Below are 20,775 nucleotides of genomic sequence, written 5' to 3'. Positions count from 1 at the left end.
TTTTTTTTGAGACAGAGTCTCGTTCTGTTGCCCAGGCTGGAGTGCAGTGGCGCTGTCTAGGTTCCCTGCAAGCTCCACCTCCCAGGTTCACGCCATTCTCCTGCCTCAGCCTCACAAGTAGCTGAGACTACAGGCGCCTGACACCACGCCAGGCTAATTTTTTGTATTTTTAGTAGAGACGGGGTTTCACCATGTTAGCCAGGATGGTCTCGGTCTCCTGACCTCCTGATCCACCCACCTCGGCCTCCCAAAGTGCTGGGATTACAGGTGTGAGCCACCGCGCCTGGCCCCTCAAGTTTCAAAATGATTACCAGTTGCATCTTCTGATCTGAGAAACTCCATGTGTCTTTAAATAGTTCAGATACATCAAGGTTTATGGGTTAATTTTTACAACAGTGAGCAGTAATGTCCTCACTAAGATATCATACATTTTTGAGAAACTGAAATGTGGGAGACACTGCAGTAGACTCAGAGATACTGGGGCCATTAAGCTATGTTAACTTCCTTGGAAATGCTCATGATCTTCTGGGCTAGTGGAACAAGATTACTGCTTAAATAGAGAATCAATGCCTTGTAGAAAAATGCTAGAGGAGTTTGAAAGAAGGAGTGTGTAATTCAACATGACCCTGGCATGGGGAACAAGGCCAGAAGAGTTTGTGTAAGGTTAGAGAAAAAAAAAATTAAATCAATCATCTATTACTTATGTCATTAACTACAGCAACAGTCTGAATTTAGGAAACATGCTGGCCTGGACAACAGGAAAGAAACATAATGTAATGAGTTGCACTACTTTCTGCTTGATACTACACAAGCCATTTCCACATAACCATCCTAGCCGGGGCATTGACTTTCAAGGTCCTTGTAGGGAACCAGGGTCTGAAGACTCAAATGTTCACATTTTAGAGAGTTGTACACAAGTGTTCAGCATGAAGATTTTGGGGACTACTGGTGGTTTGGAAGCAGGCCATCCTAAGAGGACTCTGTTGTTTTACTGGTAGTAGAAAGCCGTTAATCTTGGGCTGGAAAGTGTCAAGATCAGATCCTAGGGCTTAGAAAGTCCTCAATTCTTCCAACTTCACTTGTCCTTAGTAAATCTTTCCTCTCTTGTATTTGTTTCCTGTATGTTGCCTCCTTTATGTTGTGTCTTTACAAATCCTCATTTCACTTTTTTCTGGCCATTCCTCTATTTTGATTCCATTTCTCTTCAATATAACCTGTGGGAAACCAGCCCAGAAATGCAAGCACTTGACTTAAATCTTTTTTTTTTCTCTTGGAGACAAGAGTCTCTCTTTTTGCCTGGGCTGGAGTGTGGAGTGGTGTGATCTTGGCTCACTGCAACCTATCTGTCTCCCGGGTTCAAGCAATTCTCATGCCTCAGCCTACCATGTAGGCACACACCACCACGCCTGGCTAATTTTTATGTATATGTATTTTTTTAGTAGAGATGCAGTTTCTGGTCTCTAGCTCCTGGCCTCAAGTGATCTGCCTGCCTCAGCCTCCTGAAGTGCTAGGATTACAGGCATGAGCCACGTGCCCGGCTAACTTAAACCATTATTAATAAAAGTGTCTTTATTTCAAGCCAATTTGCTTTACCTTCCTATTCCCCTTAAATTACATTTGCACCTAGAAAGTTCAAATCTAATTGCTTTAAGGTTTGCTTGATCCAAGCAGCAAATGTCTGGTGTTGATTTAGTCTTGATTTAAAATGTGGATTACATGGTCCTGGAGAGTGTCACACTCTTATTAGTACTGATTGTAATACTTTAGAGAACTTTGAATCTCTACGAATTATTTTCTTCTGGTTGAAAATTGGGAAGAAATTCAGTTTCTTTTTCTCTTAAATAGTACCCATGTCACTAGTGAGAGGAGAACACCCACTCTGTTTCAAATACCAGCCAGTTTCTCTCAGTTCAGGTTGTGCCAATAGCACTACAGCCAACAAACACCCTGGATCATTTTGTTCCTACCCACTGAGCAGTTTGCAGATTAAACCTATGGCCAAAGCCACCCCAAGCCATTAACTCACAAAATTACAAGGTTTAAGTACTTTTTTTTTGTAGAGAGAACATTCTGTAGTATAGAATAGTAAAGTCAACTGCAAAGGGGCCACAGTTCTGATTAGTTCATTCCTGGACTATGATTTTAGCCAGCTAAATCTGAGTACTACAACTGGCTTGTTCTGATTACATGTGGCCACATGGATTCACAGAGAGAGCTCAAATATTCATGTTTGCTTACAATTTTGGGCTTGTCTTTTGCAGAGACAAACTTCCTTTGTGGCATGCAGTGCAGTGGCATGATCTTGGCTCACTGCAATCTCTGCCTCCCAGGTTCAAGCAATTCTTTTGCCTCAACCTCCTGAGTAGCTGGGATTACAGGCATGCGCCACCATGCCTGGCTAATTTTTGTATTTTTGATAGACAAACTTCCTTTGTCTCTGTCTTTGACCTCAAGGGTCATTTGAACTTCCCTGAGACAGCTCTACCTATATGGGCTCCCATGATCACTGGGGCCTCTGCAATTTGGACCAGAATTCTTCTGCCACTTTGTGCTTCTGGTGTGATGTAAATAGGAGCATTACCTGCAGCAGGTCCCTTGCTTAGCTGGGTGGAGTGGAAAAGGGAAGCAAAAAGAGAATACAGACAGGGTTTGAAAGCTGGGGTAACTTGGCCTAGCTTAGTGTTTTAGAGTAAATAAGGAACTTTGTCCTGAGTCTTTTTTTTTTTCAGACAGAGTCTCGCTCTGTCACCCAGGCTGGAGTGCAGTGGTGTGATCCCAGCTCACTGCAACCTCTGCCTCCCGGGTTCAAGCGATTCTTCTGCCTCAGCCTCCCGAGTAGCTGGGACTACAGGTGCCCACCACCATGCCTGGCTAATTTTTTGTATTTTTAGTAGAGACGGGGTTTCACCGTGTTAGCCAGGATGCTGTTGATCTCCTGACCTTGTGATCGACCCACCTCAGCCTCCCAAAGTGCTGGGATTACAGGCCTGAGCCACTGCACCTGGCCTGGCCTAAGTCTTGATCTCTTGACTAAGAAATACCAGGATTAGTCTAAAGAGTAATCAGTAATTTTTTTTTTTTTTGAGACGGGGGTCTTACTATCTTGCCTAGTCTGGTCTTGAACTCTTGAGCTCAAGCAACCTTCTGCCTTAGCCTACTGGGTAGACATTCCCCACCATGCCTGCCCTAAGGAGTAATTCTTGAACAAGCATAGAAGCATTTTGTTGAATTGAATTTCTTTCCTTGGTAACACTTCAAGTTTTATTTCCAGTTGGCCCAGAAGAGATAAGTTCTTGAAAGGTTGTGTGTAAATAAAAACGTTGGTTGAAGGTTTTTTTTTCTGTTTTCCATAATATCTGATTTTTGTACTTCTGTATAATTTGCTTTAAAGTATGTTTGTTTGCTATTCCTGTTCTACTTGGAAACATTTATTTATAAGTAATGAATAAGCTATATAATTAATGAAAATCTGGAAGATAATTACTTCATACAAGTGCAGACTATATTCCAAATGAAAATCAATTTCATAATATGATCATATGATAATGTAGATATTTTTGATACTTTATTTCAGAATTTGTATTTTACTTTATTAGTTTTATATAACAATACTTAATTTCTTCAGGTAACCTCTTAAAACTTCAAGTAGTTGAATAAATTAGAATGAGGTGAGGATGAAGCGTCTTCTGGGAGTGCATAGAGCTACAAAGATTTTGATTGAGTTAGAGGATTAAATCCGTTAGTAAAAAATTATACCCAGAAGTCATCGAAATATCAGTTAACCCCCCAATGATGTTACCCAGGAGATTATAAAATATAAATTAGTTAAGTCTACATGTTGGAAACCTTAGAAATATTCCCTTTCAATTATAAACTTCTTAACTAAGAGGAAAAACAAAGAGTTACTCATGAAAAGTTAGAAATTAAAACAAACAAAGGCTCTAAAAAGAAGAAAGTATTTTGTGGGGATTTGCTAAACATGAAGAAATGATTATTGTTTCTTATTAAATTTTACCTCTCTGAGACCTTGGTTTAACAGGTTTCAGAAATCACAATCATCCACCTGACACTTGAGTTCCTTTGCGTTATTGAGAGCTGGGTTTTCTCTTAATTTCAGTGTAAAAAGACATCAAAGACCCCACTAAACGTCCAGGTCAAAGACCAGGCATGAATAAATGGCCCAGAGACTAGCTTGATGTGAGTACATTTACTCCTAGTAATGTTCTCAATCCATACGTTGTCCAAATTATTACTGCTTTTTTTTTTTTTTTTTTTTTTTTTTTGAGACAAAGCACTCTGTCACCCAGGCTGGAGTGCGGTGGCATGATCTTGGCTCACTGCAATCTCTGCCTCCTAGGTTCAAGCAATTCTTTTGCCTCAACCTCCCGAGTAGCTGGGATTACAGGCGTGCGCCACCATGCCTGGCTAATTTTTGTATTTTTGATAGAGATGGGGTTTCACCATGTTGGCCAGTCTGGTCTCGAACTCCTGGCTTCAAGTGATCCACCCACCTTGGCCTCCCAAAGTGCTGGGATTAAAGGGGTGAGTCACTGCACCTGGCTATTACTGCATTATTAATAGAACTGGAAAACTTACGTACCAGTGGAGGGACTGTCAGAGAAAAGCTTAAAGGATGGTAGAGACCATTTCTTCCTCTACAGGCAAGGAGTCTTTGCTTTAATCAGAACATCTGAGATGTTCTCACAAATACATTCCACTCCTTCTGGTTCATGGGGTCTATGGCTTTGACCAACCTAAAGAGGCCACTTACCTTTGAAGCATGAAAATCTCAGCTTTCCTCTAAGTCCACCTTGCCCTCATCTCTGCTATCCTGACAACTGTGCTTTATGTTGGAATAATTCAAGTGCACCAGTAGTTTTTTACAGTTCAATATTAGAGGAAAGTACACTCAGAAAAAAAAATCTATTTTTAGGGGAGACAGTCTCACTGTGTTGCCCAGGCTGGTCTTGAACTCCTGGGCTTAAGAGATTCTCCAGCCTTGGCCTCCCAAAGTGCTGGGATTACAGGTGTGAGCCACTATTCCTGGCTAAAAGTACACATTTTAATGTTTTAACCTACATTATTATTTCAAAAGATAAGATACTCTATTATGCTTTCTATGGCATTACTGTGACAGAAAACAAGAGAGCATTGTTTGCAGCTTTGGGTCAGAAAAAGGAAGGAAGGAAGGGAAGATAAGGTGGGTGGAGAGAGCAGGAGGCATGCTGCCTGGGGAGCTTCTCTCACCCCGGGCATTGAGTCTCAGCAAGCCCAAAATTACTAGGGAACTGGGGAGGAGAGGGGACAGTCTGGAAAAAGCAAATGGTCCAACCAGCATTCTGGCCTGGCCATCTGGGAATCTCTGCTGCAACTGCCTAAAGGACCACAGGGAACTTCTCCAAATGTGACCCTCCTAGTATTTATACCCTTCCGCCTTCCCAAACCGCAGTAGTTACAGCACAGCACACAAAGGGCCAGCCACTGTCATGCCCTGAGAAGGAAGGTTGTGGAACAAGAAGTGTACCAATTAAGCTTTTATTTTATAGGGACTTGGACTCTTTTATTATTATTATTTTTTATTGAGACAGAGTTTCACTCTTGTTGCCCAGGCTGGAGTGCAATGGCACGATCTTGGCTCACTGCAACATCCACCTCCCAGATTCAAGTGATTCTCCTGCCTTGGACTCCCAAGAAGCAGGGATTACTGGCGCCCACCACCACGCCTGGATAATTTTTTGTATTTTTAGTAGAGACGGGGGTTTCACCATGTTGGGCAGGCTGGTCTCGAACTCCTGACCTCAGGTGATCCACCCATCTCAGCCTCCCAAAGTGCAAGGATTACAAGCATGAGCCACCATGCCCAGCCGGGACTTGGACTCTTATCTTGCATTCGGCTTGGCAAGGTTTAAAGCATGAAGTGACCTCTACTGGGTCTTCGCTCTCCCGAAAGTCAGTGACTCTTAAAACTGCATTGACTGGCTGAGGGCAGTTCCAGATCTGGTAGAATAACAGTTAATATTGAGGAGGAAACTGCTGTATGCGAGGCACTGTTTTAAGTGCATCGTGTATGTTAATTCAGTAAGTCCTCAAAACCTCCCTATGGGGACTCATGTAACCCCATTTTACAGAGCTGGAAACAGAGGCACTGAGAAGAAAATAACTTGCTTAAGACTTATGCCCAGAAAGACAGTGTACCTCCAGAGTCCAAGCTTGCAGCCAGGAATCTCAGACTCTTTGTGAAGGGTCAGATAGTAAATATGGCAGTCTTTGTGGACCATAGAGTCTCTGCTGCGGTGGTGTAAAAACATCCATAGGCAACACTTAAGTGAATGAACATAGATGAGTTCCTATAAAACTTTATTTACAAAAACCGGCAATGGGCAGAATTTGGCCTATGGGCCCTAGTTTGCTCACTGCAGCTCTTAACCACCAAATAGTACTACCCTGCATGTATCTAAAACCTCTCATTTATATTTCCTCAGACCACCTCAGGCCCTGTGACATTCCATTCAACAAGTATAGTTATATGGAATCTATAGTTTACAACACATCTGCTCTTCACAGCACTTTTGTGAGGCAGGTTTAATCAATGTTCCAGTTTTAGAGTAGAGCAAAACAGGCTTTAAAGACAAAGTTACTTGGCCAGAGTCTCAAGTTACAAAGTTCTTTGGCACGTTTTAAATTTGAATTCTAACTCAATAAATGCCCATCAATCCTGACACTTTTACTTTTTTCTTCTAAAATTTGTCTTGTTTTATATTGTGGGCTATGCTTTCTGGTTGGGAAAGCAAAGAAGAAGCAACCTAGTCTCTTCTTCTGGACCTTCTAGAATCTTCTATTTTGACCTTTTAGAACCTTCTAGATGAAAAATGTTCTTATACCATGCTAAGTCTCTGAAAGCCATAGGGCATGGACACAGCCTAAGTTTGACTGCTGACACTGCTTGCTGATTCTCATTCTAAGAACAAGGGAGGGTCTGTCAAATGCAGCATCTGTGCACCAATGTAGGGCCTAGGAATATGAGCCACAGCATCAATGACTAACAATTATTTAGAGCTTACAGCATGCTAGGTGCTGTGCTAAGTATTTAGTATATATAAAATCGTATTTAATCTTCAGAACAACTCTTCAGGCAGGCAGGTCTCATTATCCCTATATTACAGATGAAGAAACATAGGCACAGAGAGCAAAATAATGTGTGCTATAAGGACTGAGTGTCCTGTGTCCCTGGCCTTTCTTAAATTATTATTTTATTTTGGTCAAAAACACAACTTAAAATTTACCATCTTAACCATGTTTAAGTGCATAGTACAGTCGTGGTAATTATATGTACACTGTTGTACAAAGGAGCTCTAGAACCTTTTCATCTTGCAAATGGAAACTTTGTCCATTGAATGACAACTCTCCTTGTCTCTGATGTTTTAAAGGAGAATTTAGTCAAATGTTCATACGCAGGGCATAGCGCCAATCCTGGGCAATAACAGAGACGCTTTCAGTCAAAACAAGCTCTTTCTTACTCTCCGTCATGTTTGAGGCACATGAGTGTAGGGTTAAAGATAAAGGAAGAAAATCTCTGGGGAAGAAAGTGGCTCTTTGATCTCTCTGAACCAGGGCTTTTCATCCCTCCCACTGCTTATCTCTGGTGATATTGCATAAACCTGTGTGACTCCCAGCAAGGTAACCACAGCGTGGTACGAGACATTATCTCACTATCCCACCACAGTGTTTTCCACAGTTTATTTTGAGTTTTTAGAGAAGGGGTCTTGCTACATTGCCCACGCTGGTCTTGAACCCCTGGCCTCAAGTCATCCTCCCACCTCAGCCTCCTGAGTTGCTAGGACTACAGGCACACCCCACCACACAGGGCCCTGTTTTCCACAGTTATTGTGTAAGAGCATAGCATTACTTAACCTTCAAAAATTCCTACTGAGAAATGGTCATTACTTGTGTCACTGAGGGCTAGGGAAGTGTCAATCAGATAGAATTCACAGGGGCTACCATTTATTTTGATCCAGCGGCTGAATGCCTGACAGACACAGCGTTCAGTTGCCATGTTGTGCTGGGCTCACTGATCCCACTGTCAGAATTAAATGTAGGGAGACTTTTGCCAAAGGTCTCTTCCCCAGCTCCTGAGTGCCAAAACATCCTTCCCATCTACTCCCTCCACAGTGGGTGACAGCTGTGTTTTCTAGCTTAAACTATAGTCGTATCTTTTGTGTTTCTATCAGAATGTGAAAAAGACTGACTGGTTCCAGGAGTGGCCAGATTCCTATGCCAAACACATCTACAGCTCGGAGGACAAGAATGCGCAGCGGCACCTGAGCAGCTGGGCCATGCGCAACACCAACAACCACAACTCCCGCATCCTCAAGAAGTCCTGCCTGGGTGTGGTGGTGTGCGGCCGCGACTGCCTCGCAGAGGAGGGACGCAAGATCTACCTGAGACCTGCCATCTGTGACAAGGCCCGGCAGAAGCAGCAGCGTGAGTGGCATCAGCAGAAAAGCTGGCATCCCTCAGATGCCCCTACAGGATGGGTCACTATGTCCCAGCACCGTCCAAGGGTACAACTCTCACCCTGGAGTGTAGTGGCAGCCAAGGCTGTTCTGATATGGAGCATATGGAGGGGAACCAACCAGACCCCTTGTGTTCCAGCAAGGACCCCCCGTATCTGCCATACCCAGAGCACCCGCCATCAAAAATGCCCCCTTTGGTTAAGGCAGTGAACTGAAGTCTTCTGTTAAAGGGAAGATGGCAGGCGTGGTGGCTCACACCTGTAATCTCAGCACTTTGGGAGGCCAAGATGAGAGGATAAATTGAGCCCAGGTGTTCCATACCAGCTGGGGCAACATAAGGAGACCCCAAGCCATACAAAAAATTGAAAAATTAGTCGGGTGTGGTTGCACATGCCTGTGGTCACAGCTACTCCGGAGGCTGAAGCATAAGGATTGCTTGAGCCTGGAAAGTCAAGGCTGCAGTGAACCATAATGGAGCCATTGCACTCCAGGCCGAGCCACAGAGTGAGATCCTGTCTCCAAAAAAAAAAAGGAAAAATGGCCAGGCGCAGTGGCTCACGCCTGCAATCCCAGCACTTTGGGAGGCCGAGGTAGGCAGATCAGCTGAGGTCAGGAGTTCGAGACCAGCCTGGCCAACAAGGCAGAACCCCATCTCTACCAAACACACACACACACACACACACACACACACAAATTTGCCAGGTGTGGTGGCGTGCACCTGTAATCCCAGCTACTCGGGAGGCTGAGGTAGGAGAATCGCTCGAACCCAGAAGGCAGAGGTTGCAGTGAGCCAAGGTTGTACCACTTGCACTCCAGCCTGGGTGACAGACTCCATCCAAAAATAAAAGGAAAAATCTATCACTTAAGGGGTTAATGTTAATTCATCAATGACCCACGTAAAATTTAGAAGAAAGTAGCTTATTGGACTTTCCACTGGACCTCTTGTGGGTCCCTGAGTGATCTCAATGTGTGCATTAATGTGGAATGCCAGCTGTGAAAGGTTAGACTCAATTCCGTTCATTTAGGTTCACATCATAATCACGTGCTGAGATATTTGTTCATTTTCTTAAACACATTCACTGGATTATGAAATAGATACATTCAGCTGGGCGCGGTGGCTCAAGCCTGTAATCCCAGCACTTTGGGAGGCCGAGACGGGCGGATCACGAGGTCAGGAGATTGAGACCATCCTGGCTAACACGGTGAAACCCCGTCTCTACTAAAAAATACAAAAAAAGCCGGGCGAGGTGGCGGGCGCCTGTAGTCCCAGCTACTCGGGAGGCTGAGGCAGGAGAATGGCATGAACCCGGGAGGCGGAGCTTGCAGTGAGCTAAGATCTGGCCACTGCACTCCAGCCTGGGCGACGAGCGAGACTCTGTCTCAACAACAACAACAACAACAAAAAAGAAATAGATACATTCAGCGTGGCCTGTACCTTGCCCACTTCAAACCTCAAGTTACCTTATATTTTTCCCAGTAGTTTGTCTTCCAAACTTGCTCTTAGATCAGGACCTGGCATCAGTCATTTACACCTCTGTGAAAATGTAGTAGCTGCATTTACTCTCCCATGTAGCTTGGCCCCTTGACCCTTAGTTCTAATTGTGAGTTGAAAGAACTTCTCTTTTTTATTTTTTGAGACAGAGTCTCACTCTGTCACCCAGGCTGGAGTGCAGTGGTGCGATCTCAGCTCACTGCCACCTCCACCTCCCAGGTTCAAGCGATTCTCCTGCCTCAGCCTCCCGAGTAGCTGGGACTACAGTTGTACACCACCACGGCCGGCTAATTTTTGTATTTTTAGTAGAGATGGGATTTCACCACATTGGCCAGGCTAGTCTCGAGCTTCTGGCCTCAAGTGGATCCGCCTGCCTTGGCCTCCCAAAGTGCTGGGGTTACGAGTGTGAACCACCGTGCCTGGTCAAAATTTGAAATATCACTAAATAAGTAGGGAGGGATTTTCTGCTCAGAAGAGCTCCTCCCTGACCTGTGAAATATCCTACTTGGTAGCCAACCACTTCCCCTATGCCTATGTGAGACCCATCTGGGCCATTTTGGTGGCCAGGCTTCCGAGGGTCAGTGGTAATATCTAGTGGATGGGAGCCCATGAGACTCTGTCCAGATTTATCCTCTGCCATCCTGCAGTCAGGGCTAAAATCTTCAAGGCTGCCCAGGAGTCAACCAACACGGTTCAGCCAGGTGTAGTCATTTTCTTCTGCTCTTTTGTAGGAAAACGCTGTCCCAACTGTGACGGGCCTCTGAAGCTCATCCCTTGCCGAGGTCATGGGGGCTTCCCGGTCACCAACTTCTGGAGGCACGATGGACGCTTTATATTTTTCCAGGTTGGATTTTTGAGTTAGTTACATGAGAGTTTCGTTACTGAGGAGTTTCACCAGAGGCTAGAGATACACTGGTGAATGAGATCCTGCACCATCCCCAAGGGCTCACACTCTGAGAGAGCAAGCTTGTCTGTCCCCTGCACTTCTAATAGATGTTTGAAGTGCTGGGGAGCTCTAGAAGGGGAGCAGGCTGTCTCTGCTTCCACTCCTCAGGAGAAGTGGCAGCTAATCTAGTCACACTGAGGTTAGCACAGTGCTTCTAAGCATGCCACATGCCACTGGTAGCCTTCAGCAAATCTGAGTTCAAACACCAGCTCTGACTTTTTACTCGCTCTGTAAACCCGAGCAGGTGACTTTCCTCTTCCACATCCCAGTTTTCTGTAGAATGTGTAAGAGTACTAATGGGGCAGTGGCACCAACAGTGGTGAAGAATGGACCCTGACTCAGACTGCCTGGGTTTGAATTAGTGGGATGCTGATAAACCAGCTCTCCAAAAAGAATATGTCCTGATTTATAGCATTTGCCAACTTCGGTAATGGAAATATTCCCACGGTGGCTGATTTCAAGCCTGCAGTCATTTTTAACAATCAGCCTAGAAAATTCCTGAATGTTTAACTATTGACTCTCAGCTTTGGCCAGCTCCAGGTAGGGAAATCCTATCTCCCTCACTTCTAGAGGAGGTTACCCAGCTGGCATAATCACTCCATGCCTCAGTTTCCTGTTCTGTAAACTGGGGGTGATAATAATAGTATGTACCTCAAGGGTTGTGCTGAAGACGAAATGAGATATAAGGTGCACAGGGTGTTTATTAGTGTCCGGCACATACCACAGGAAGCATTTAATAAGTGTTACTTAGCACTGTGATTATGGCTTTGCTGGGTGGGTGAGAGGCAGGCAGGCAGGAGCGTGGTGGGCTTGGGAGCGTCTTCAGAGGTTCATCCAGTCTTGTTACCATAGGCGACTGCAACACCACCCCGGGGGCAGGACACAGAGTGAAGCACAGTCTAGTTAGTGTTATATCGTTTCTTTTCTACTTCCTTGTCTCTTTTCAGTCAAAGGGAGAGCATGATCATCCAAAACCAGAAACCAAGCTGGAGGCGGAGGCAAGAAGAGCCATGAAGAAAGTGCATACAGCACCTTCCTCCGTCTCCTTGAGCCTGAAGGGGAGCACAGAGACCAGGGTAATCCTTCATTATGTATATTCAACACATGCAGTACCTTGCCATGCCTGTGCTGGGAGCAGTTTCCTGGGTTCCTTGAAATCCGGAAATCATGGATTATCAGGCTCATCTGCAAACAAGCATGTGCCAAAGAAATTAAATCCGAGGCTTTACTCTTACTTTCTACCATCTTTGTAGCATGCTCTGAACCATAAAGTCCATGTAGTTGGAGAATCATCTTCCCTACTACAATTACAAAGAGAAACTTGAATTAGCACTTAACTTATATTTGACAAGAATCAAAAACAATTGAAATGATCTCCACAAAATAGTAACCTCATGCATTTCACCGCCCAACCCCTTCCCGCCCTCCTGAATTTCCATACATCCCCAAACAGATTGTTTTCTTAGCATATTCTATCAAGATGAAATAAGCAAGCAGTTTCCGAAAATGATGGCTGTGCTAGGCAATAGTGGAGTGGAGGCTGTTCCCCACAGACAAACTGTGATGTGAAGTCCACTGCTTTATGGGCGGCAGAGCATAGGTTTTCTTGCATTTGTTTAATATTGATAGTAGTTCCTATACTTTTTCTACTGTTCAAAGTTGCACATGTCTTTTTGGGAGAACAGAGATGGAGCTGGTCCATCCCTAGAGGCTCTAAATGTACTTTATTTAAACAAAAATTGTAATGTGGGTCTGTTGTAGGGAAATGCGAGCCCCCCAAACCCAAATGGCTATTTCCTCATCCTTTCTCCCAGCCATGGGACAAGTCAAGTGGCATTTCAGTCTCTCATCCAATCTACCTGGTCACAGCCCTTTTTCTCTACCCCCTAAAAATATCCCCTTAACAGCAAGTAGTTTTACCTAAACAAGAGCATAACTTAATTCTCAACCAGATCCTTTTTTTTTTTAATGATTAACTAAAGAAAAATATACTTCTTCCATTTAGAAAAATAAATGAATGTACCACTCATGTTCTAGAGGTCTGATTTATGGTTCAACAAAATTCCCATGAATTCACAGAAAATCTCTTTAGGAAAGGAAAAGAAAACACAACAGCAACCATGGTCTCTCACACTCCAGCCAGCACTAAGAAACAGAAAAGCCAAGGGAGGAAATGATGAGAGCGAGAGACCCCTGAGAGTTGTGCTGAGTATAATATAAATCTTTGAAGTTATACTTTGATATTTTGTGAATAGTTCCTTATAAGTCTCTCAAAAAGGCAATTAGAGGCCAGGCGCTGTGGCTTATGCCTGTAATCCCAGCACTTTGGGAGCCCAAGGCGGGCGGCTCACTTGAGGTCAGGAGTTCGAGACCAGCCTGGCCAACATGGCGAAACCCCATCTCTACTGAAATTACAAAAATTAGCTGGGCGTGGTGGCAGGCGCCTGTAATCCCTGCTATTAGGAGGCTGAGACACGAGAATCGCTTGAACCCGGGAGGTGGAGGTTGCAGTGAGCTGAGATCGCACCACTGCACTCCAGCCTGGCTAGGCAACAGAGCAAGACTCCATCTCAAAAAAAGAAAAAAAAAGGCAATTAGGATATCAGATTTGTGTTTGAGTGTGAAACATCCTAAACACACTCATGTCTCCACAGAATGTAGGGAAATGTGGCTCTTACTGGTTAGTAAGCTTTAACATGGAAACAGAGGCAGCCTTTGCCTTTTTCAATGTGTCATGGTTGTGGTCAAGCTGCTGCATGTGTTTATGCGTCAAGTATTAATGTGTAAGGAATGAGGAAAATCTGACGGAGCTCTTATTTGTACAGAGTAACTCATGGATGCCTATGGTAGTGGTTTGGATTTGCTTAACTTATTAACACGAGCATTTCACTTTCCTTTCCAGTCTCTTCCAGGTGAAACACAAAGTCAGGGGAGTTTACCTTTAACTTGGTCTTTCCAGGAAGGCGTCCAACTGCCTGGTAGTTACAGTGGACATTTAATAGCTAACACTTCTCAGCAGAACTCACTAAATGATTGCTTTTCCTTCTCCAAGAGTTATGGTCTGGGAGGAATCACAGATCTGACTGACCAGACTTCCACTGTGGACCCCACGAAGCTCTATGAAAAGCGCAAATTGTCCAGTAGCAGAACCTACAGTAGTGGAGACCTGCTTCCTCCTTCTGCCTCCGGAGTCTACTCTGAGCACGGCGATCTGCAAACGTGGAGTAAAAATGCTGCTTTGGGGAGAAATCATCTTAATGACAACTGTTACTCCAATTATCCTTTTCCTCTGACCAGCTGGCCTTGCAGCTTCTCTCCTTCCCAAAACTCTTCAGAACCCTTTTACCAGCAGATTCCATTGGAGCCACCTGCAGCCAAAACTGGCTGTCCCCCATTATGGCCAAATCCAGGGGGGAATCTTTATGAAGAGAAAGTACATGTGGATTTTAACAGCTATGTCCAGTCCCCTGCATACCATTCACCTCAGGAAGACCCCTTTCTCTTCACCTACGCCTCTCATCCTCATCAGCAATATTCACTGCCAAGCAAGAGCAGCAAATGGGATTTTGAGGAAGAAATGACATACTTGGGTTTGGATCACTGCAACAGTGAGATGCTTCTGAACCTGTGTCCTTTGAGATGACCTGAATCTTTCACTATGTGCACCTCTGCCCCTCAAAAATTGGGAAGGGCTGAAAGAATTTCCATAGGAAATAATTTTAAAAACATAACCATAGATAAATGAGAATCACGATAAGCAGTAGACAAGGCTTTTTTTCCTTTTCTTTGTCTTTCTTTCTTTCTTTTTTTTTTTTTGAGACAGAGTCTCACTCTTTTGCCCAGGCTGGAATGCAGTGGTGCGATCTCGGCTCACTGCAACCTCTGCCTCCCGGGTTCAAGTGATTCTCCTGCCTCAGCCTCCCGAGTAACTGGGGTTACAGGTGCCTGCCACTGCGCCTGGCTAATTTTTCTATTTTTAGTAGAGACAGGGTTTCACCATGTTGGCCAGGCTGCTCTCGAACTCCTGATCTCAAGTGATCCGCCCACCTCAGCATCCCAAAGTGCTGGGATTACAGGCGTGAACCACTGTGCCTGGCTGACAAGACTTTTTTTTCATATGAGTAATTTTTTTGGCTCCTTCTCCTCCAATCTAGTACTTCCACCCTCAGTAAGGAATGGAAACGTGTCCCGTCTGGGATGTGAAATGCCCTCTGCTTTTTCCGCCACATTGTTTGGGGCTCCCAGCACCTCAGCCACATTGCATGCTGGATTTTCATTGTCATTGTTGCAAATGAAATGGAGCAGACATGTGACATGCCCACCTATGCAGGACCTGATCTATGCCTTCCTGGAAACTGAGAATGAAGAAATAGAAGTAGATGGTAGAAGAACTGCCTAAGGTGTGAAAAGCTGAAGATTCTACCACTGAAGTACTGAATATGTTATCTAGTTGTGAGATTAGTGTGTAAAATACATGTTTTCTAGATGATTTCTAAGACTTGTGATGACAAGGAACCTGACCTAACCCCATTATTCATAAAGACAAAGAACAGCAATGTTAAATTGCCATACGAAGAGAAATACTAGTGATGTGCATGGTCTCCTTGCCTCTCACTGACTTCCCCTTGCACAGGGGCTTCTGTTTTGTCCCATTTATTATTTCTGGCACCTATATCAATGTGGGGTTTGTAATAGGTGAGAAATGTTTGCTTAGAGAAGCTCTTGGGCAATTAACCTGGCAGTGATTGGCCAGCCATGTTTGAATGCCAGTTTCTTTTCTTTGCTGAAGTACTTTATAATAAATAAAAGTAAGCCTAGACACAAAATCTGGAGAGAACCATGCAATAAACAAGTATTTTTAAAATAAATGATTCCTTCTCCTTTATTAGAATAGTAACAGATGCACATGATACAAAATTCAAAAGTGAAAAAGAAGAAGTCTCCTATTTCTGGTCTCCTCTCTGTAACACTGACAAGTTTCTTGTCTATTATTCCAGATATTAGAGATGTTCTCTGCATATATATAATTATATGTAATGTGTATGAAATACATTACATAAAATACATACACATAAAATATGTTTATATACATATATATGAGAGAGAGATGACGTAAGTGGTATCATATCAGATTCATTTCTAACATGGTTTTTGTCGTTTTAGGACCCAATGTGAGCATTAGGTTCTTATAAGCATATAGGATCACAGCTGCTTCATTTTTAATAGTGCATTATGCATTACATGACTATTATAATTAAATAGTCCCTATTGATAAACATTTAGATTTGTTCAAATCTTCTAAATTCCTTTGTTTAAGTGGCAAGACTATATATAAAACTTCTATATTGGCCAGGCATGGTGGCTCACACGTGTAACCCAGCACTTTGGGAGGCCAAGGTGGGTGGATCACTTGATCCCAGGAGTTCAAGACCAATCTGGGCAACATAGCGGGACCCCCATCTCTACAAAAAATTAAAAATTAGCTGGATGTCATCATGCATACCTGTAGTCTCAGCTACTTGGGAGGTGGGAGGATCACTTGAGTCAGGGAGGTCGATGCTTATCAAATCAGTGAGCCATGATTGTGCCACTGTATTCCAGCCTGGATGACAGAGTCTCAATCAATCAATCAATCGATAAAAACCTTATATATTCAGTTTAGCAGAAAGTAAAGCGAATGCTTTTGTAAACACTATCTGGACCAAGAAATAGGATCTACTGGCACTGCAGATGTTCCCCTTATTGTGGATTTCAGTCCCACCCACTGTTGATCACAACCCTCTCCCTGTATCCCAAAGGTGATCACTAGACTGGCTGTTTACATTTTTACTACCTTTGTATGTATTCCTAAACTATAGTTTGGTTTGGTCTTTTTGGGGAGCCTAAGAAATAGAATCATATGGTATACTTTAAAGAATTAATTGAAGTATAATGTGCCTATAGAAGAGTGCATAGGTCATAGCATAGAGCTCAATTGTTGTAAGAACACACCAGTCTAGCCATCATCTAGTTAGTGTACATTTTTTTATGATCTTGCCTTTTCTGGTCAACATTGTATCCATAAGAGGGTAGCTGTAATTTGTTATTTTCATTGCTGTAATACATTTCTTTATTCTCACCCAAAATGAAATGAAAGAGCTAAAGAAACAGTAACTGTCTGAAGGAAACTTTAGCTCCTGTTGGTCCAAGGCTTTCTGGGTATTGCAAACATTTTGCCTCCACCAGACTAGGCATCCTGTTATTCCAAATCGTTTCTCATTTTCAAAAACTATAATCTTGGCCAGGCACGATGGCTCATGCCTGTAATTCCAGCACCTTGGGAGACTGAGGTGTGAGGATCGCTTGAGCCTAGGAGTTTGAGACTAGCCTGGGTAACATAGCAAGACTCTAAAAAATATTTTTAAAATTAGCTGGGCAGGGTGGTGTGCACTTATAGTCCCAGCTACTTGGGAGACTGAAGCAAGAGGATTGCTTTAGCCCAGGAGGTTGAGGCTGCAGTGAGCCGTGATTGTGCCACTGCATTCCAGTCTGTGCGACAGAGCCAGATCCTGTCTCAAAAATAAATGAATAAACAAAATCCAAAAAACTATTCTATTGATATTTATCAAAGTGAGAACATATACATAGCTCAAAGGTCAGCTGGCATCACAAAGCTTACTATGAACAACAGCTGTCTCTGCTCCCAAGTCCTATTCCCACCCCTCCAAGAGGTCTCCACTTTTTAACTCGTTGAGTTATTTCTAGTACTTACTTCTGTATTATTAGAGAATGTGCTTACACCTCTTTTAGTTTTATATGTCTATTGTTTTCTGACTATAGGATTTAGGACATATGCACCACTCCCTGCCTAGATCATGCATTCTTCCAGCAAATTACAAAGATCAGTTGTATTGAAAAACAGTTTACGTACAATGAAACTCAACTTGGCCAGCACGCTGGCTCACGCCTGTAATCCCAGCAATTTGGGAGGCTGAGGCAGGCAGATCACCTGAGGTTGGCAGCTCAAGACCAGCCTGACCAACATGGAGAAAACCCGTCTCTACTAAAAATACAAAATTAGCCATGCGTGGTGGTACATGCCTGTAATCCCAGCTAATCAGGAGGCTGAGGCAGGAGAATCGCTTGAACCCCGGAGGTGGAGGTTCAATCTTGCGGTGAGCCAAGATTGCGCCATTGCACTCCAGCCTGGGCAACAAGAGCGAAACTCTGTCTCAAAACAAAAAAACAACAAAAAAACTCAACTCATTTTACAGAGTTTTGAACACTGTACACGTGGTCATTGTATACAATGAAACCTCACCAAAATCAAGATATGGCAGTTCCCCTGAAAAGTCCTGCTGTGCCTTTTGCAGTTAATTCCCTCTGGGATCTCCAGCCCCCAGCAACTCCTGGAGTCTTTTATCTCTGAACAAGTGTGGGCAGGCTGCTCTGTGATCCTGCTGCTCCTTCGTCTTTGGGCTTACTTTCCTCTCCTCTCGATCAGGTTCGTGTCTTTCTCATTTTGGGTGTATTCCATCATTTTGGTAGAGCACACACCCCACTAGTTCTCTAAGAAAAGTTGCATTGGAGATACATTTTTGAAGCACTTGAATGTCTGGATATGTCTTAATCATATACTTGGTTTTTGTTTTTGTTCTTTTACTTGACACAGAGTTTACTTGAGATTAGAAGTGCAGGTTGAAAGTAGTTTTCATTCAAAATGGCCAGGTGTGGTGGCTCATGCCTGTAATCCCAGCACTTTGGGAGGGCAAGGTGGGCAGATCACCTGAGGTCAGGAGTTCGAGACCAGCCTGGCCAACATGGTGAAACCCCCCCATCTCTACTAAAAATACACACAAAAAAAGCCCGGTGTAGTGGCGCATGCTCGCAGGCCCAGCTACTGGGGAGGCTGAGGGGAGAGAATCGCTCGAACCTGGGAGGCGGAGGTTGCAGTGAGCCGAGATCGCTCCATTGCACTCAAGCCTGGGGGACAAGGCAAAACTCTGTCTCAAAAAAAAAAAAAAAAAAGCCGGGCATGGCGGCTCATGCCTGCATGTAATCCCAGTACTTTGGGAGGCCGAGGCAGGCGAATCACGAGGTCAGGAGTTCAAGACCAGCCTGGCCAATATGGTCAAACACCGTCTCTACTAAAAATAATAAAAAAATAATTAGCTGGGTGTGGTGGCCCATGCCTGTAGTCCCAGCTACTCAGGAGGCTGAGGCAAAAGAATTGCTTGAACCCGGGAGGCAGAGGTTGCAGTGAGCTGAGATCGTGCCACTGCACTCCAGCCTAGGCAACAGAGCGAGACTCCTTCTCAAAAAAAAAAAAAAAAAAATCATTCAAAAATCTGAAGTTACTGCTCCACTGTCCTCTAGTATTCAGAGCTGCTGTTGAGAAATCTGGATATCATTTAGATTTCTGGTCCTTTGAACATGGCGTACTTTTTCTCTCGAGGAGCTTTCAGATAGTTTTATTATTTCTTGTTACTTGAAATTTCATGACAATAAGCCTTGAGATAGGCCTTTTCATTTCTCATTCATTGTATTAGGCCCTGAGGCTTTTAATATAATCGTTCATATTTTTTAGTACTTGGATATGTTCTTGTATTTTTCAAAAAATATTTTTTTCTTTCTTTTTTCTGGTTGTCTTTTTGGAACTTTTCGCAGAAGAGTATTGCATTCAACAAATTTTCATGGAGCACCTAAGAATGCTGTCATCCTGGGCACTGTGCTTTTGTGGGCTGCTCTGCCAGGTAAAACTGCATCTGCTCTGTTTAGTGAGCATTGACTGAGGGCAAGAACCACACTTGGGCCTAGAAAATGTTACAGGATATTACACCTGACTGTAAGGATTCAAACCTGTTAAGGTTAAGATAAAATACAAACAGAAAAATATAATAGGGACCAGGCATGGTGGCTCACGCCTGTGATCCCAGCACTTTGGGAAGCTGAGGTGGGCGCCTCACCTGAGGTCAGGGGTTTGAGACCAGCCTGGCCAATGTGGTAAAACCCCATCTCTACTAAAAAGACAAAAATTAGCCAGGCATGGTGGCTCATGCCTGTAATCTCAGCTACTTGGGAGGCTGAAGCAGGAGAATTGATTGAACCCGGGAGGTGGAGATTGTAGCCGAGATCGTGCCACTGCACTCCAGCCTAGGCAACAGATCGAGACTCCGTCTCAAAAAAAAAGGAAAGGAAAGAAAAAATATGAAAGGTAAATAAAATGGGAACATGGATGTTACTACAGCACTAAAATGTATTATATTTGATACTGTCTTGATATGTATGTGTAAATCATTTCCTGTTTAGCACCTGGCTCAATGCCAGGCTCCTAGGGATGCTCAGTGTGCATAACTGCCTCAGAATGGACCAAATGTAAAGAATTATCAAAGGCCAATCAAAAGCAACTGTTGGACTGGGCGCAGTGGCTCACACCTGTGATTCCAGCACTTTGGGAGGCCGAGGCGGGCTGATCACTTGAGGTCAGGAGTTTGAGACCAACCTGGCCAACATGGAGAAACCCCGTCTCTACTGAAAATGCAAAAATTAGCTGGGAGTAGTGGTGTACACCTGTAATACCAGCTACTTGGGAGGCTGAGGAAGGACAATCGCTTGAACCCAGGAGGTGGAGGAGGTTGCAGTGAGGTGAGATTGTGCCACTGCACTCCAGCAAGCCTGGGTGACAGAGCAAGACTCCGTCTCAAACAACAACAACAGCAAACCACCTTTGGGACTATTACTCTGATCTTAATAAAAATGTAGTATGAATAAAATATCCAAAGTAGGGACTTGTTTCACTGCCTATTTCGTATAAAAAGTCATTTATTATTTAGCTTAAGGTAGCA

At 43.8% G+C, this 20,775-nt stretch overlaps 1 protein-coding gene across 1 annotated transcript in view; it reads left to right on the top strand.

The window, feature by feature from the left end:
- The window catches only part of GCM1 (GCM transcription factor 1), a 23,069-nt gene extending 7,250 nt beyond the window's left edge, over positions 1-15,819 (top strand). The window contains exons 3-6 of the mRNA XM_017858218.1: positions 8,229-8,481; positions 10,737-10,849; positions 11,899-12,027; positions 13,854-15,819. Of these exons, the coding sequence (XP_017713707.1) occupies positions 8,229-8,481; positions 10,737-10,849; positions 11,899-12,027; positions 13,854-14,594 (1,236 nt within the window). The 3' untranslated portion in view covers positions 14,595-15,819. The remainder of the gene's footprint in view (positions 1-8,228; positions 8,482-10,736; positions 10,850-11,898; positions 12,028-13,853) is intronic.
- The last annotated feature ends 4,956 nt before the right edge of the window (positions 15,820-20,775 follow it).

This window comes from Rhinopithecus bieti, unplaced genomic scaffold, assembly GCF_001698545.2.
Source record: "Rhinopithecus bieti isolate Rb0 unplaced genomic scaffold, ASM169854v2 scaffold_48474, whole genome shotgun sequence".
Taxonomy (NCBI): Eukaryota; Metazoa; Chordata; class Mammalia; order Primates; family Cercopithecidae; genus Rhinopithecus; species Rhinopithecus bieti.
This window is presented reverse-complemented; position numbering and strand designations above follow the sequence as displayed.